Source organism: Thamnophis elegans, chromosome 2, assembly GCF_009769535.1.
Source record: "Thamnophis elegans isolate rThaEle1 chromosome 2, rThaEle1.pri, whole genome shotgun sequence".
NCBI lineage: Eukaryota > Metazoa > Chordata > Lepidosauria > Squamata > Colubridae > Thamnophis > Thamnophis elegans.
The window spans coordinates 53,135,268-53,151,671 of record NC_045542.1 but is presented as its reverse complement, the minus strand read 5'-3'; the positions used below and the strand labels follow the sequence as shown (position 1 = coordinate 53,151,671).

The following is a 16,404-nucleotide window of genomic DNA, read 5'->3' as shown; positions in this document are numbered from 1 at the left end:
AGTGGAGTTCAGGAGAGCCACATGCGGCCCTCCTGATTTCAGTTTTTGCCGGCAGAGGCCCTGCATGCTGGTCCTTTGCTGTTCCCAGGGCAGCCCCACGGGCCAGGTCTAACCACCCCATGGTCCTGATTCAGCCCACGGGCCTTGAGTTTGACACCCCTGATCTACAGTAATTGGGTAGCGTCCATGGGTAGCATATGTATGTGTTTATTTAATAAATGTATATAGGGTACCCATCTCATATACACCGCTCTGGGCGACTCCCGATTAAAATTGAATATAAAACAAAACAGCCAGAATTTTTTAAAAAATCATAAAAATGGCATCTGAGAAATAAAAACTCAAATTAGCCATGAAACAAGCTCACTTGTTTTATCCAAGCCCTGGGCTTGAAAGCAAAGTCAGGTTAATGTTAGGATTGGACTAGGTCTAATTGTGGAGGGGTGGTGGTGATGTTCCAGAGAACAGGCACCATGGCAGAAAAGGATTTAATGCTGGATCGAGATGATGCTCTCTCTCAGACAGGATCTGGAATACACCTCCCCTGGACGGGTAGATTACACTGGGGTCTTTTGAGAAGGCATGTGATAGTATTTATTTGTTTGAATGAGCTGGGAGCACTAAAATTACTCATACTCTCAGAAGAACATCTGTAACTTGCCCTACTTGCTTCTGCTCCTAGTTGTTGAGTAACAAATGCGGTCTAAACAGTAATAGTTGTGCAGTTAAAGAGCAGTAGAAAAAAGAAAAAATTAAGAAATGGCTGTGTGAATTGGCCCAATGTCTATTTTTTAACAGGTTTTCAAAGAGTCGCTGAGCCGAATGTAAGCATGAAATCTGTCAGGGAGAGGGTGATATTGCAATTAACTCCCCACCCCCACCTCTGTCCTTCATCTCACAACATAGCACTCTTGGATACTGTCTTGGAGAACGAGGGTTTGTTCAAGGACCCACAGTATAAAATGTACCTAAACTTGGATTTGCACTTGGGTCCACAGCCTAAATGCAAAATACCGCATGCCTCATCAGCTTACTTAAGAGTTTTTTCCTACTAAAATGTGACTTGCCTTTATCCCTTCCCATTCCTAACACTGTTTTTTCTCCCCACTCAGGCCTCAATGACTCTGCTCAAAGTGTAGTAAAAGAATCAGTGGAAAGCAATCAGTGGAACCTGCTCGAGGTATTTTGTTTTCTGTACTCTACTAGGTTTTAGGGCTGTGCAGCCATTTAGATTCCAAAGAGATGTACTGAATTTGGCAGGCAGGTAAATATAGAGTTCTTGGATACGAGATGGGCAGCAAATACATTACATTGTGCGTGTGTGTGTGTGTGTGTGTGTGTGTAATGTTTGTCAAGGCACCTGGTATGCCCCAAATATGGGAGGGAGCATACTGCTTCCCTTTTGCCTTTCAGCTCCACCCTAGGAACCTTCCAGGCCAAAACCATTTTGTATTGAATTTTTTGCTGATAAATAAATGAAGGGAGATTAGTATAGATCTATTTCAAGCTATTTAGCTCTCATCAGCTAGCCATACCCTTACTGGGATTTGAAACAGCTTGAAATAGATCTATACTAGTCTCCCTTCATTTATTTATTAGCCAAAAATGTATATATACAATATATATGAACGTGTTTGTATGTGTGTTCAGGCATAATTCTGGAATGCCTCGAGCAATTTCAACCAAACGTCGTACACAGATGATAAGTCATTGTACACAGGTAAGACACCCCTAAAACCCCTCAGGGTGTGTGTTCTGTTAAGATACAGCCTGTTGTGCCTTAAAATGGCTTCTATTGTACACAGTACTTCATGGCTTCACAGTACTCCACAAGGGAGCTCCTTCTGGTAAGGGGGAAAATCCAAAGTTAGAAATTACGTTTGGTCCGGACATTTCCCCCCTATAAATAAAAACCCAGGCAATTCCAGGTTATCGGCTAGTAAATAAATAAAATACATCATTTATCTGCAGTTCTTTAAAGCAACCACACCTTTTCCTGAGGTTTGTGACTATAAAGCAGGGGTGTCAAACTCGCATCACATGATGTATTGGGACTTTCCCCCCTCCCTTCGCTAAATGGGGCATGGCCACAGCGTGATGCATCTGGCCTGCAGGCTGGGAGCTTGAAAACACTGGCATAAAGAGTTACAGATAGATGCCATCTTTGTTCCTTCTTCTGCTCAGAATCACATTTTTGAATTAAATTTGAAATGCTGCATAACTTCCTCGGTTTATACTTCAGAAGATTTTTAGGAAAATATCCAGAATGATTCTGTCCTAAATAGAATTGTCCTTTATTTTTCTGGCTTATTCCATTGTTAGAGGATGCAGTAATGAAGAGCATCCTATTTTCCATAGGAGATACAGATCAGATTTATTTTCCATAATTGTTTCTATAACAAGGCAACCCATTTGAAATAGAGAAGAGCTTTTTAAAAACCTGTTGTGCCCTTGGCTTCCTTCCCCTCATCCTTTGTATAGAGCAGAGGTGTCAAACTCAAGGCCTGTGGGGTGCTTAGATCTGGCCCATGTCACTTGTGTCGGGAACCCCTGTGGTGGCCTGAGCACTCTGCCAGTGAAAACGGAGCTTGGGAGCCTGCAGCGGCCTCCTGTAACCCTCTGTCAGTAGCTTGGGAACTCCATTTTCGCTGGCAGGGCGCTTGGTTCACCACAGACGCCGCTGACATGAGTGACATCAAGCTGGCCATGGCTACCCTGGCCATGCCCACTTGGTCCCAATGGTCAAACACAACCCTGAATGAAATCCTCAATGCAGTGGTGAAATGCATTTTTTTTTACTACCAGTTCTGTGGGGCGTGGCTTGTGGGGCGTGGCAGGGGAAGGATACTGCAAAATCCCTATTCTCTCCTCGCTCTGGGGCTAGCCAGAGGTGGCATTTGCCGGTTCTCCGAACTACTCAAAATTTCCGCTACTGGTTCTCCAGAACCTGTCAGAACCTGCTGGATTTTACTCCTGCCTCAATGAAATCGAGTTTGACACCCCTGGTATAGAGGAATACACACGGCCTGATGAAGGCCATTCTAGAGTGTGATAACAGAAGAGAGGTGAAATACTGCAGCGGTACATCTCTTTCCTGTGTTGCAGAATGAGCCAGTAGATCTGGACTTCTTGAATCCAAAGCCAGTTTCTGTACCTTGCAACTCTGCAGTGAACCCGCTTCTTTCATCTGTGTCACAGCCCGGATGTGGAGCATCAGTACCTCTTCCTTCTACCTTCACAGCCCCTCAGCCTGTTTCCAGTATGTCTGCTCCTACCTCAGTCTCATTCATCTTTTCCACCGGACCATCACTTGGCTCTTTAAGTACAATGCCTGTAGCTCCAGGTTACTTTGGCTCAGCAATGGGAATGAATGAATTGCACAAGATAGACCCATTAAATCATCTTCTAGAGGAAAACAAAGGGTAAGGGTTGGTGTTTTTTCCCCTCTGTTCTCTCTGCTTGATAATGGCTCTTTCTCTCGTTTAAATTAAAAATGGGGAATGAGGGCATTTGCTTTAATGTCAGTTTTCAATATTTGGGACTATTTTATTAAATGGTTCCTTAAAATAAGCCTCTGGGCTTGGCACATAAATTACTCTTTAATCTTCCCGTGGCTGTGGTTCAGCGCCCGTGCTACTACTCTCGTTTAAATTAAAAATGGGGAATGAGGGCATTTGTTTTAATGTCAGTTTTCAATATTTGGGACTATTTTACTAAATGGTTCCTTAAAATAAGCCTCTGGGCTTGGCACATAAATTACTCTTTAATCTTCCCGTGGCTGTGGTTCAGCGCCTGTGCTACTGCAAAGAGTGTGGGGGTCAATTATCTATCCATCTTCTCCACCAGCTAAGAATATATTCCATTGAGCACCACTGATGAAGATACAATACAGCAGTCGTGAGCAGGGTTTTATCTTCAAAGGGCCATTTTCTGTGACAGGAATTGATATTAACCATAAGCATTTCCAATGATTTGTCCTCTCCCCCACCCCCCATTAAACAATACATGAACAAAGGGTGACAATATCTGTCTTGTCTATATTTTAAATTTACATTCAAGCTGCCTTGAGTCCCGTTTGGTGACCTTATACTTTAAATAAATCAGTGTTACTATTAGCCTGTGTGTAAATTAGGTAATTATTTGGAATCCTCCTTTCAGGTCTTCAGCAGCCGTAACGGCCTCTACAGTCCCTGCTGCTACTTCTGCACTTCTGGCATCTGCCACAGGATTGCCACTCACTGTTCCAGGAGTCCCTCAAGTTCCATATCCAGGAAGTCCCATCTTTCAATCAGCCCTGTTCCAGCAACAAGGAAGTCCCTTGAAAGGACCTGAGATCTCCTTGGCCAATATCCATGTTCCACTGGAATCAATTAAGCCAAGTATGGGTCATTGCTGGCCAGTATCTGTTTAATGGTGAAGTAAAGGGTGCATATTTTTATTCTCAGGGGAAAAAACATAGTTCTTCACAAACACACCCCTTTTGTCGGTGTAGATGTGGTGTCCTTCATTCTATGTAATGAAGGTGTGGATTATTTTTTTTAACCTGGTTTATCCTTTTAGTTTTCAAAAACATAAGCTTCTTATCCTGGGAGCAAATGCTGGAAATAACGCTGTATGTACTCCCCTGCCTCTTTATTGCCGTTCGACACTAAATGTCTGTTAACAGGTTGTTGTTTTTAAAGCATTTTGCTGCAATAAATTGAAGCAAAAGAAATTTATAGTAAAGTGATGCTATTTTTGAGGTAGTTCTTCTATCTGTTTAGGGAAATATTTAGGGAAATTTAGAAAAATAAGTGTGGTCCACCTAATCTGTTTGCAATGTTTATCCTTACATTTGTAATCAGTGAGAGCTATTTATTGAGGATGGTGGGGTGGAGACATGGGGACAGTGACCGGCGAGTGTCACCAAAGAGGTAGCCTCTTTTCTCTTGTAGTGAGACTAAGGATTCATTAAGTATGACATTCGAAGTCCTTGAATCTTAACACTCAACTCAAGAATTATTTCTTGCCTTTATTCAAAAGGCTTAGTGCTTTCTCTGTTAGGCAGACTCTGCTATCCCTCCATCACTTTTTCCAGCTTTCTCCATCCTATTAGTGGACCTTATTTTCATGGTTTAAAGATAGTGGCACTAAGGACACAGGCTCAAATCACATGCAGTTACTTGAGATGCCCTACCCCATCCACAACACTGAACTGCATGCCTCTCTAGAGTCATATTTTGATCTGTTGGTGCCTATTCTTAGTTTAGGCCCCTAACATTCATGCTGATGACTGCCGCTGGATTGGACTCTCAGATAAAATAGCAATAGTAATAGTACCTAGACTTATACACCACTTCATAGTGCTTTGTAGCCCTCTGTAAGCGGTTTACAGAGTCAGCATATTGCCGCCAATAATTGGCTCCTCATTTTACCTACTTTGGAAGGATGGAAAGCTGAGTCAACCTTGAGCTGGTGAGGATCGAACTGCTGGCAGTCGGTATTATTATTATTAACATGATGTAAAAAATATATTGGCAGGGACCTTGGAGGCATTCTAGTCCACCCCCCTCCTTAGGCAGGAAACCCTACAGCATTTCAGATAAATGGTTATCTAATCTCTTCTTAAAAACTTCCAGTGTTGGAGCATTTGTGCATCTGACAATAAAGGTTTAAATTGAATTGAATTGAATTTACAATTTCTGGAGGCAAGTTGTTCCACTGATTAATTGTTCTAACTGTCAGGAAATTTCTCCTTAGTTCTAGGTTGCTTCTCTCCTTGATTAGTTTCCTCCCATTGCTTCTTGTTCTACCCTCAGGTGCCTTGGAGAATAGTTTCACTCCCTCTTCTTTGTGGCAACCCCTGAGATATTGGAACACTGCTATCATGTCTCCCCTAGTCCTTCTTTTCATCAAACTTGACATAAAGGGGAACAGTGGGAAGCATTTTGAGATTGCACGATTCTGTTATGACTGTTTAATAATAATAATAATAGTCGTGACCTCCATGGCATTGGTTTCTTAGTCTAGTCACCCTCATAGAACCGACAGGCATGAGAGGAAGGAGAGCATGGGTTGCGGTAATCCTTATGAGATGAAGACTTTATGGTGATTAGCATATCTGCTCTTCCAGAATGATATGCCTTCCTCAAGGATGAGTGATAGCATTGACATCTAGTAGGGGAGTGGGAAACTCAGATCCCCATGGAGGGCCCAGCTTTATTTTTTTTAACAACCTGTTTGAAAGCTAGGTTGCAACTTCTGTTGCGACACAGTCACCCTGTCAAAGTCCATGCTGTTTATTCTATATTGCTTTTCTATCACATAAACACTTCCTTCGCCTTGCAGGCAGTGTTCTTCCCGTGACTGCTTACGACAAGAATGGTTTGCGTATTCTGCTGCACTTTGCCAAGGAGTGTCCTCCCAGGAGGCCTGACGTGTTGGTGGTGGTGGTATCGATGCTGAACACAGCACCTCTTCCGATCAAGAATATTGTGCTACAAGCTGCGGTGCCAAAGGTGGGGGAAAGAAGATAACAGTTGGCCAAGAACCAAGCGGAGGAAGAATGTAGAATTCTTTTATGGGTGCAGGCAGAAGCTAAGACTTCCCAGCAAGGAATCCCTCTGGGTCACAGGGCTAAATCAAAGATAGATACTCCACCTAAGGGGAAGCAAGAATCTTTGTGCTACCATTTTGCAGGCTTCTTGTTCCCAGTTACTGCATTAGGACCAGAGGTGGCATTCAGCAGTTTCTGATCAGTTCTGGAGAACCGGTAGCGGAAATTTCGAGAAGTTTGGAGAACCGGTAAATACCACCTCTGACTGTCCCCCCCCCCCCCATCTATTCTCTGCCTCCCGAGTCCCAGCTGATCGGGAGGGAATGGGGATTTTACAGTATCTTCCCCTGCCATGCCCACCAAACCATGCCACGCCCAGCAAGCCACACCCCCAGAACCGGTAGTAAAATTTTGAATCTCACCACTCTTAGGGCATCTTTGGATACTGTTGATTTCCACGGAGTCTCTGATAATTTCTTCAGCGGATCCCAAATTAATTATATGAAAGCAGTTAATACTAAGACAGCTGAGTGGTTTGGCCGCCTTTTAGAAAGTATTCCCAGTTTCCAGAGTGAGGTGTGGGAGGAGTAACAGATGGGTATTAACCCAGCCCCTTTGCCCTGGAGTCTTTTGAAGCCACGCCTCTGATCCTCCTCTCGCTCTCCCAGATTAACCTCAGACTCCAGCCCAGAAGGAGTGTTTCCTGACTCTCCCGCACTTTGGAAATCTAGATGTTTTTTAGTGTAAGTTTTTTCCTTTAGCAATCTTTCTCTCACCAAGAAGCTTCCAGCGCTGCATCTCTCCTCCAACGTGCTCAGCGCTACTAGCGAAGGCCTTGCTGCCCGGCTAGCACGCGCGCGCTCCCCAAGTGGCCGGACGGTCGTGTAAAAGAGGAGGAAGCCTCCACACCGATCGGAGTGCGTGGAGAGGCCTTCGGACTGCAGCCGGCTGATCAGGCTCCGGAGGACCAGGGATCCACAGGGGATTGCCCCACCGCTCTCCAGCTTCAGGCAAGCTCGGGTCGCAGGCTGACGGCCGCCATTTTGAAAGGAGCACGTGGCTGAGCGCATGACCGGCAATCATCTACGGTAGCCGGGAGCGCTCAAGAGGCACTGAGGAGGCCGGAAGAGGCCTAGAGCGGCCCCCACTCTGCCGGTGGTTCCGCAGAGGGGCCTGATTTTCAGTGCAGGCCGGTGCTCGAGCCGTGGATCGGCGGCTGGAAGAAGAAGCAGCTGAGCTGGCAGATACCGAGGAGAGATGAGCGGGAAAAAGAGTAAGTGCAAGGCGGACGTGACGAGGAGCGGGGGTGCTGGGCCGAGATCCCTAGGGGACCCAGATCCAGACAAAGGGACCTCCAGGGGAGCTTCCCAGGCCACCAGAGGGAGGTCTCCCACCAGGAAGGGCACCCCCAGGGCATCCACTAAGGAGACTCGCCCTAAAGGGGGCAAAACTACCAGGGCCTCATCTAAGAGATTTAGGGCGACCATCAGCCCATCGCCTTCTAGGTCACGCTCCCCCCGCAGACTCCCTGCACTGGCTCCCCCAGGAGCTCAGGCAGAAGGCATAGCTCCATTTCGACCCCCCTTTCACCTGCTCATTCCTCTGAAACGAGGGGGGATCCCTTTGGTCGCAGGGTTTCCAGCCCAGCTAGGCCCAGATTGGCACCAAGTTCACCAGAGGCAAGGGATCACCTGAAACCTCCAGAACTCTGCCCTGCCCTCCCAGAGCTACCTGAGAGTTTTCAGGAAGTTTTAGCCAGGGCCTTAGCTCAAGTGATAGCCGCTGGGATGTAGCACCAACCCCAGGCCTCACAACAGGGATCATCCCGGGACCAGCCCAGGGATCATCAGACTCTTCCCAGAGCCTCTGTGGCCAGAGTCCCCTTCTCCCTCCACTGCCAGTGAAGCCTCAGATTTAGAAGGGGAGCTGAAAGACGTGGGGTTCTCTGAGGATGAGGATGCTCAGTCTACAGAGGCCCCCAAGATCACGGGCCTGTTTCCCCCCTCCTTATTTAGTTCCCTACTCCGTAAGGCCAGGGACACAGCGGACCTGGATCCCCCACCAGAACCCAGGCCGACCACTGCCACACCTAGCACCAGTAAGGGTAGGAAAAAGGGTCCCTTTCATAGACCCCCGGTAAAGAAGGAGGGGATTCCAACTCCAGAGATGTTCATGGAGGTCCTAAAATCTCTGTGGGTCAAACCAGGCTCCTTCCCCAATCCGGGGGGCAATGAGCGGAGGTTCTATAACCTCAACCCCTCCTTTGACCAGGCACTCCAGCTCCCGGAGGTGGACAACCCGATCGCCACTCTAGCCTCAGCCTCATCCGCGGTGACGGGAGACATTGCAAACTGCCTTAAGCCAGAGAATAAGAAGACGGAAACTGTGATACGTAAAACATTCCAGGCAATAACCTGGGCCATTAGGGCGGCCGCTTCTGCTTCCTTTTTTAACAGATCCACGGTGTTGTGGCTGGAACAGCTGAGAGACAGAACACCAGCCACGGAGGTGCGGCTGCTGCAAGCCATTTCGAAGGTGCTGGCAGCCACACAATTCTCTGCGGACGCCACCCTGGATGCAGTTAAGTATGTGTCCCGAGCCTTATCTTCCTCCGTAGCGTCCAGGCGCTTACTGTGGTTGCGCCACTGGCAGGCAGAGTCCCGAGCCAAATGGCACCTTGCAGGAGCAGATTATGTCAGGGACAAGCTGTTCGGTGCCTTGCTGGACCCGCTTCTGGTGGAGTACAAAAACAAGAAGAAGGTTCTCCTAGCCACGACCAGACGGTCGGATAACTGACACGCCCCCTACCCCAGGAGAACATCCTTCCGCCAGCCTGATTCGGACGCTCAGACTTACAGGTACCAGTCCCCCAGGTTCCACAGACAGGGGGACAGACAGTTTTTTAGGGACAGATTCAGGGGCCAGCAGCAGGGCAAGCAGCCCTTTCGAGGAGGAGGCGGTCGCCCATTCCGCAGGTTCAAGTGATCCAACCCCATTGGTGATCGCCTCTCCCTTTTCGCGGATGCCTGGGAACGCATCACCTCTGACGAGTGGGTCCTCCAGACGGTTAAGCTCGGGTTACACCTGGAGTTCCGCTCGCAATCCCCTAACAGGTTCTGCACCTTCGCCTCCTCTGCTGACCTGGCCAAACGGGCCATTAAGACTAGGGCCATCAAACATCTTCTGGATATCAAGGCCATTGAAGAAGTCCCAGAGGGGGAGAGAGCTTCCGGATTCTATTCTAACCTGTTTCTGGTTCCCAAGAGCTCAGGAGGGTGGAGAGCTATCCTGGATCTTAAACAACTCAATTCCAGGGTAGTCGACCGTATATTCAAGATGGCTTCCTTGAAATCCATCTTGGAAGGCATCCGACAGGGCGACTTCATGGTTTCCATCGACCTTACGGAGGCCTACCTCCACATCAGAATCGCCCCAGAACATCACAGGTTCCTTAGGTTCTCCCATGAGGAAAATCACTTCCAATATAGGGCCCTTCCCTTCGGGCTGGCCTCGGCCTCCAGGACCTTTACCAAGTTGTTGGCTGCAGCCGCAGGTCACCTGCGTTCCCTACCAGTCAGTCTATTTTGCTATCTAGATGACATCCTAGTCCTAGCCAGGTCCCCAGCCACGGCCAGACAGGATCTGGGGACCACCATTGACACCCTCAGGTCCCTGGGGTTCTCTATCAACCTAGAGAAGAGCCAGCTGGTCCCATCTACCCGGCTCCAACACCTCGGATCTATTATAGATTCGGTGTCTGGGGAGGTGTTCCTTCCCCAGGAGCGAAAGGACAGTATTGTGTAGCTGATTCATGAAGTTCGTAAATTACGCTCTGTCCCTGTAGTTCTTCTTTCCAGGCTCCTTGGGAAATTCATTTCTTGTATAGGGATCGTGCCTTGGGCTCGCCTACACGCCAGGGAGCTGCAGTGGTTCCTGCTTCCATACCAGAAGGCGGGGACGAGCGACGCCAGATTCAAGATCCAAGTGTCGCCCCAGGTGCTGCTCTCATTCCGTTGGTGGCTGACTCCAGCACTGAGCAAGGGATCCCTCTTCAAGGAGCCAGCGAGGAAGGTACTCACGACGGACGCGAGCCTGTTCGGCTGGGGAGCACACTTGGAAGCTCAGATAGCCCAGGGACGCTGGACTCCAACAGATCTGCACAACAACATCAACTGGTTGGAGCTCAGAGCCATCCACTTGGCCCTACGACACTTCAAGACCACGGTCACCGGTCATCACATCCTGGTCCTGACGGACAACATGACAGCCAAAGCCCACGTGAACAGGCAAGGGGGCACCCACTCCAAGGCCCTTCACGACGAGGCCCTCCGGTTAGGCAACTGGGCAGAGAGACATCGCCAGTCCATCAGAGCGGAACACATCCCCGGGACGGAGAACCAGCAAGCAGATTGGCTCAACAGGGAGACGATCAACAACGGAGAGTGGCAGCTCCATCCCAGCATCTTCCAGCGGATCTGCGAAAGGTTCGGACAACTGACGGTGGATCTCTTCGCAACTCCAGCGAATGCCCAGCTGCCGAACTTCGTAGCGAGGTTCCCCTCCAGAGGAGCCATGGACACGGACGCCCTCCGCTGCAGATGGCCACCAGAACTACTTTACGCCTTTCCCCCCCTTCCCCTCATTCCCGGGGTTCTGAGGAGGCTCGTGTCAGAAGAGGCAGAGATGATTCTAGTGGCTCTACATCAGGGGTCTCTGGAGCATCCGGATCCGGAGTGGCTCCATCTGACTGCCTGGCGATTGAGCGGGAACAGCTAAGAGAGGCCCAATTTTCCTCCAAGGTCATTAGGACCATCGAGGCTTCCAGGAGGCAATCTGCCACCCGCATTTACAACGCCTCCTGGGTGGCTTTTGCTGACTGGTGCAAAACAAGGGACATTCAACCTGCCTCGGCCTCAGTACCTCAGGCCCTGGACTTCCTATAGGAAGGTCTGGAGAAGGCCTCGCCCCCAGCACTCTTAGGAAACAGGTCTCGGCCATTTCCACCATTCTGCGGGGGGTGGACGCTCCACCCTTATCCCAACATCCGATCCTCAGGCGCTTCCTCAAGGGAGCGGCGAATATGAAACCCCCAGTGGTCCATCGATTCCCTTCCTGGGACCTACCTACGGTCCTCCAGGCATTGACGGAGGCACCGTTCGAACCCTTGAGGGAAATTTCCCTTCAATTTCTGACCCTTAAAGTCTCTTCCTGGTCGCCATCACCTCGGCCAGGAGAGTTTCTGAGATCAACGCTCTCTCCCTCTGCACATTCCTAGAGAACCGGGTAATTCTCAGATTGGACCCCGCGTTCATGCCCAAGGTCAATTCCCCCTTCCACAGTGCTCTAGAGATAGTTCTGCCGGACTTCTGTCCGCAGCCCGCCAGGGATAGGGAAAGATCTTGGCACAGGTTGGACGTCAGAAGAGCCTTGCGCATTTACCTTAAGCGCACGGCTCCCTTTAGGCATTCAGAAGCCCTCTTCGTATCATATCAACCTTCCACCAGAGGCGCTAAGGTTTCCCTGGCCACCATCAGCAGGTGCATCAGGGCGGCCATTTCACAGGCCTACGAGGCACGGGGAATTCAGGTTTTAGAGGGCATTACAGTGCACTCCACCAGAAGTGCGGCCACCTCAGCAGCCTGGGCCACCCAGGCTCCCATAGAGGAAATCTGCCGGGCCGCTGCCTGGGCGTCTCCTTCACCATTCATTAGGCATTACCGTCTAGATGCCTACACCTCCATAGAGGCAGCCTTTGGTAGGAGAGTTTTGCAGGGAATCCTAGACTCTCGAGGGGCTCAGGCCTATTGATCCCTCCCTAGGACATCTAGCTTTGGTATGTCCCATCTGTTACCCCTCCCAGATGTCCCATCTGTTACCTCACTCTGGAAACTGGCAGTTGGTCTTACCTGAACTGTATGTTTCAGAGAAGGTGTGGGAGGAGTCACTTCCCCTTGTTTAGGGCGCCCCGCGCCAGGGGCCTAAGTTAGCTCAGTGGTCAGTCAGGGTCAATAGGAAGGATATGTGCTTGCGTTGTTCTGTTGTTCTTTCCTTCCAAGGCTCTGCTACAACCATCGGTTAATCTGGGAGAGCAAGAGGAGGATCAGAGGCGTGGCTTCAAAAGATTATCCTCAGACTCCAGGGCAAAGGGGCTGGGTTAATACCCATCTGTTACTCCTCCCACACCTTCTCTGAAACATACAGTTCAGGTAAGACCAACTGCCATTTTTCTAAATACGCTTACGATCAAATGTGCTAGGTGTATAGTACTATTTTTACAGAAGCAGCCATTGTCTTAACTTTTGTTTTTGGTGTTTTCCTTACAGTCCATGAAAGTAAAGTTGCAGCCACCTTCAGGGACAGAGTTAGTTCCATTCAACCCCATCAAGCCACCAGCTGCTATTACCCAGGTCATGTTGCTTGCAAATCCTAGAAAGGTGGGAAGACTTGTGTTCCACATCCTCATCCTCATCCTCATCTTCTTAAAAGATATAGACCCCTTATACCGGGTCATGTTTTGTATGTCTCAAACACTGTTTTCCTGGACTGATGTAATGGGCAGCAAACAGACTATGATATTTTTCAAGGTTATCCTGTTTCCCTGAAAATAAGACCTCCCTGGATAATAAGCCCAATCAGGCTTTGAGCATATGCACTGAAATAAGCTCTCCCTGAAAATAAGCCCTCTCTGAAAATATTGCAACACAGCAGCAGCCATGAGGTGACCATGCTCACCACCTCCTGCACCTCAAAAATAATAAGCCCTCCCTGAAAATAAGGCCAAGTGCTTATTTGGAGGGTCCAAAGAAAATAAGACCCTGTCTTATTTGGGGGGGGGGGAAAGCACAGTAGGATAAATAAGAAAGAGTATGAAGTATTACTTAATTCTGCTAGGCCTTGTTTTTCTTTCCCCTCATGCTTCACTAAGACAACTGAGTAAATCTGTGAAATTAGGGGACATATCTCAACTTCTCAGTTTTCTGTAGCATCACTGGAACTGTTAATGTCACAGTAATTATGTTAGGCTGAAAGTGGGGGGGGGGGTGAGGGCTTGGCTTTTTCATTTTTTTCAGGGGTGGGACTATAAACAGAAAGCCCCTAGAAAGTAATATTCCTTTACATTTACTCCAGAGAAGAGTCCAAAATCATGCTATTGGTTTCTACTTCCCAAATGGTAGAATTTTCCATCAGCGCAGCTATGTGACCATTTGGGGTGGGGGTGGGCAGCTGGTTTAAAGGTGAGGAAATTATCCCACCCAAAATCAGTCCTTTTATCCAAGAATCAGACACAATTGAGTGGAAGAAAAAACAATCTCAGAGAGTACTAGGATACAAAAGGGCTTTCCGTCCCTGATGTGGCATGCATCATGTACTCTTATTTAAGTGCTCTTTTACTCTGTATTCTGTGGCTGGCTGCTATATTTGGTTTTCCTTTTTCGTTGCAGGAGAAAGTAAGGCTGAGATATCGACTGACTTTCACATTGGGAGACACGCCCAGCACCGAAGTGGGGGAAGTAGACCAGTTTCCTCCAGTTGATAATTGGGGAAAGCTATGACCCAGAGCTATTTCATGGGGGACTGGAATGAATGCGACATGACAAAGGCACCGGCGGTATCAGTTAGTGATATTTAGCTTTGTTTACATGTCCTGTCCACCCCACTTGTACCCATAGTCCAGAATGTTTCCTGCACTCTGGGATGGTAGTCTGGCGCGTAAATGCCAAGTGTAAACTTGTGGGAACAGCCAAGAACAGAGACCTGGTTGGTTTCTTTACTTTGGCCAATCCAATTCTATCTTCCACTTCATTAAAACTTATAAATGTTCTGGAGAATTTGATGAGCAGAAATTGAATACACTGGAACAGTATTTCAGTGAGGCTAGAGGTCTACCAAGGGCTATGATGCCTTTGCAAATTCTTTTGGGGTAGAGTCCTATTGACCTTCCTGTACCCAATTCTTTTTACCTCTGTGGGATCAGAAGTAGGATAACCTTTAGATTTGCTGAGCAATGATACACTTCAAGAAATGATGGTTTTTGCCATGATCAAGTACTCCATTTACAGAATATCTGTTCCAAGAGCCAGCAGAGCCCATGCAGATATTTTACACTTGTCACTTGAGAACATCAACACACAGGTCTCAAATTGCTGCAGCCTTCTAATTTTATATTTGTAGCTGGCTTGCTTGTGTGCTTTCCCAGTAGCTGCTGAGTTTTGTATGCACACAGCCGTTTTTCCTCCACGTACACAATGTCTCATTTTTGTGCATTAGCTACAATAAAGATCCACATAGTTTATACACTGCTCAAGTGGGAAGCATGGAGCGATGGAAATACGAATAGTATTGAGGAGGAGCATCCATTCAGGTGCAGTTGCTTTATGGGGCTCAAAGGAGGAAGTGATGGAGCGAAGGATCTGAGGCATCTCCTGAAGGCACTATTGTTAGTTAAAAGTAGGATATGTATATTAAGCTATAGGAATATACCAGATGTGCAGAACAGGGAAAAGAGGAGCCAATGGCCATGCATGTGCAGGGGTGATACACTCCAGTTTTATTCTTTTTAGATAATAGGTGGGTAAGTGCAATTGTCTATAGGAAGAGATATCTTTTATGTTGACAGAGGCCGCTTTTCTAAACAGCGATAGACACGATACGGTTCAAAAGCCATAGAGGGAAGTCACTGCTTTGATTACTTACTTCCTCCTGTGTGTAACACAGTTTTGGTTTAACTATGTGCTCATCTGGAACAAATTGTTTTGTTCCCTATTGAAGAGAAGGCCCTGAAAATCTACTCTATGCTACACTATATAACTGAGGACTTTTTTGTGTGGGAATTTAAAATGTTGCAATTAAAATTTTGGTATTAAAGAGCTCGTGGGACGATCAGACCTCCGTTACAATGGCTGTGATTGCTTTGCATTAAGCTTCTATAGACAAGATACAGTTAATGGTCACAACAGAAAGAACCTCATTGGCTTTTAAAGGGATCCAGTTTGAAGTGTGTGATGAGAGTCCCTGATTAGCCAAACTCATGGCCACATTAATTATGTAAAGCTGATGGCAGCCCAACAGTATTTTTTTGCTCTTGATCTCGTCCTCTCTAATATTATAGTCTCCCTATTATCAGCATTTTACTTAAGCTTCTAAGTCTGCCCCAGTGCCATACTTATTTATACAGAGCAGATTTCACTGTTAGAGATGGTCTGCAAATCACTCTGATTGAGGAAACCTCACACACACACACACACACACACAAAGCACAAGGGCTTTCTGCCAAATTGCTTTCATGCTATCAGCAGTGCCACTCTGTCTATGCTTATAATCCAACAGAAAGATTTCATAGTCTCACTGTGTGGAAATGTACTACTACAATCTTTAGAAATTATTTATGAATGTTCCTGTTCACAGGCTGAAGTTGCAGCTTTCTATCAAACACTCAAGATTGTAAATATATCTCTGAAGCATTTATTATTCTGCACGCTCAATTAAAATACTTTCTCTACTCTGCTTTAGCTACGTTGCAGCCACTTCATACTAAAATATATTTTTGTCTGAAAATTATTGGACTTAACAACCTGTCCTACATGTTTCTTTACAGTAGCTGTGATGTAAACAGAAAGCTTTACGGCTAAATATCAACTACTATATGTACCCAGACAAATATCTTTTGGTTTGTTTTTAAACACTTGAGTAAGGAGAAATCAAGATTTATTGCAAGGAGATCAGATTGCCCCTGGGTTTAAAAGAAGCAAATGAAATGGTTTGTTTCAACTTGCATGAATAAAACAATTTGGGTTATTTTAATGACAAGATGGGTTTACCCATCTTATAAGATTGTAAAAGTCTCAGTTTGCAAAAATTCCTTGAAATTT

General features: G+C 47.2%; 1 protein-coding gene and 1 long non-coding RNA gene across 3 annotated transcripts in view; both read left to right on the top strand.

Annotated features, from left to right (window-relative positions):
- The window catches only part of GGA3 (golgi associated, gamma adaptin ear containing, ARF binding protein 3), a 54,002-nt gene extending 37,958 nt beyond the window's left edge, over window positions 1-16,044 (top strand). For both annotated transcript variants that reach the window (XM_032209440.1, XM_032209441.1), the window contains 6 exons: window positions 1,113-1,180; window positions 3,106-3,422; window positions 4,159-4,379; window positions 6,328-6,497; window positions 12,859-12,969; window positions 13,978-16,044. In XM_032209440.1, coding sequence (XP_032065331.1) covers window positions 1,113-1,180; window positions 3,106-3,422; window positions 4,159-4,379; window positions 6,328-6,497; window positions 12,859-12,969; window positions 13,978-14,088 — 998 coding nt within the window. In that variant the 3' untranslated portion in view covers window positions 14,089-16,044. The remainder of the gene's footprint in view (window positions 1-1,112; window positions 1,181-3,105; window positions 3,423-4,158; window positions 4,380-6,327; window positions 6,498-12,858; window positions 12,970-13,977) is intronic.
- On the top strand, window positions 6,893-11,608 carry LOC116503204. Its single transcript, XR_004254673.1, has 2 exons — window positions 6,893-7,808; window positions 8,807-11,608. It is a non-coding gene; the product is annotated as an uncharacterized LOC116503204 (long non-coding RNA).
- Window positions 16,045-16,404: the final 360 nt, after the last annotated feature.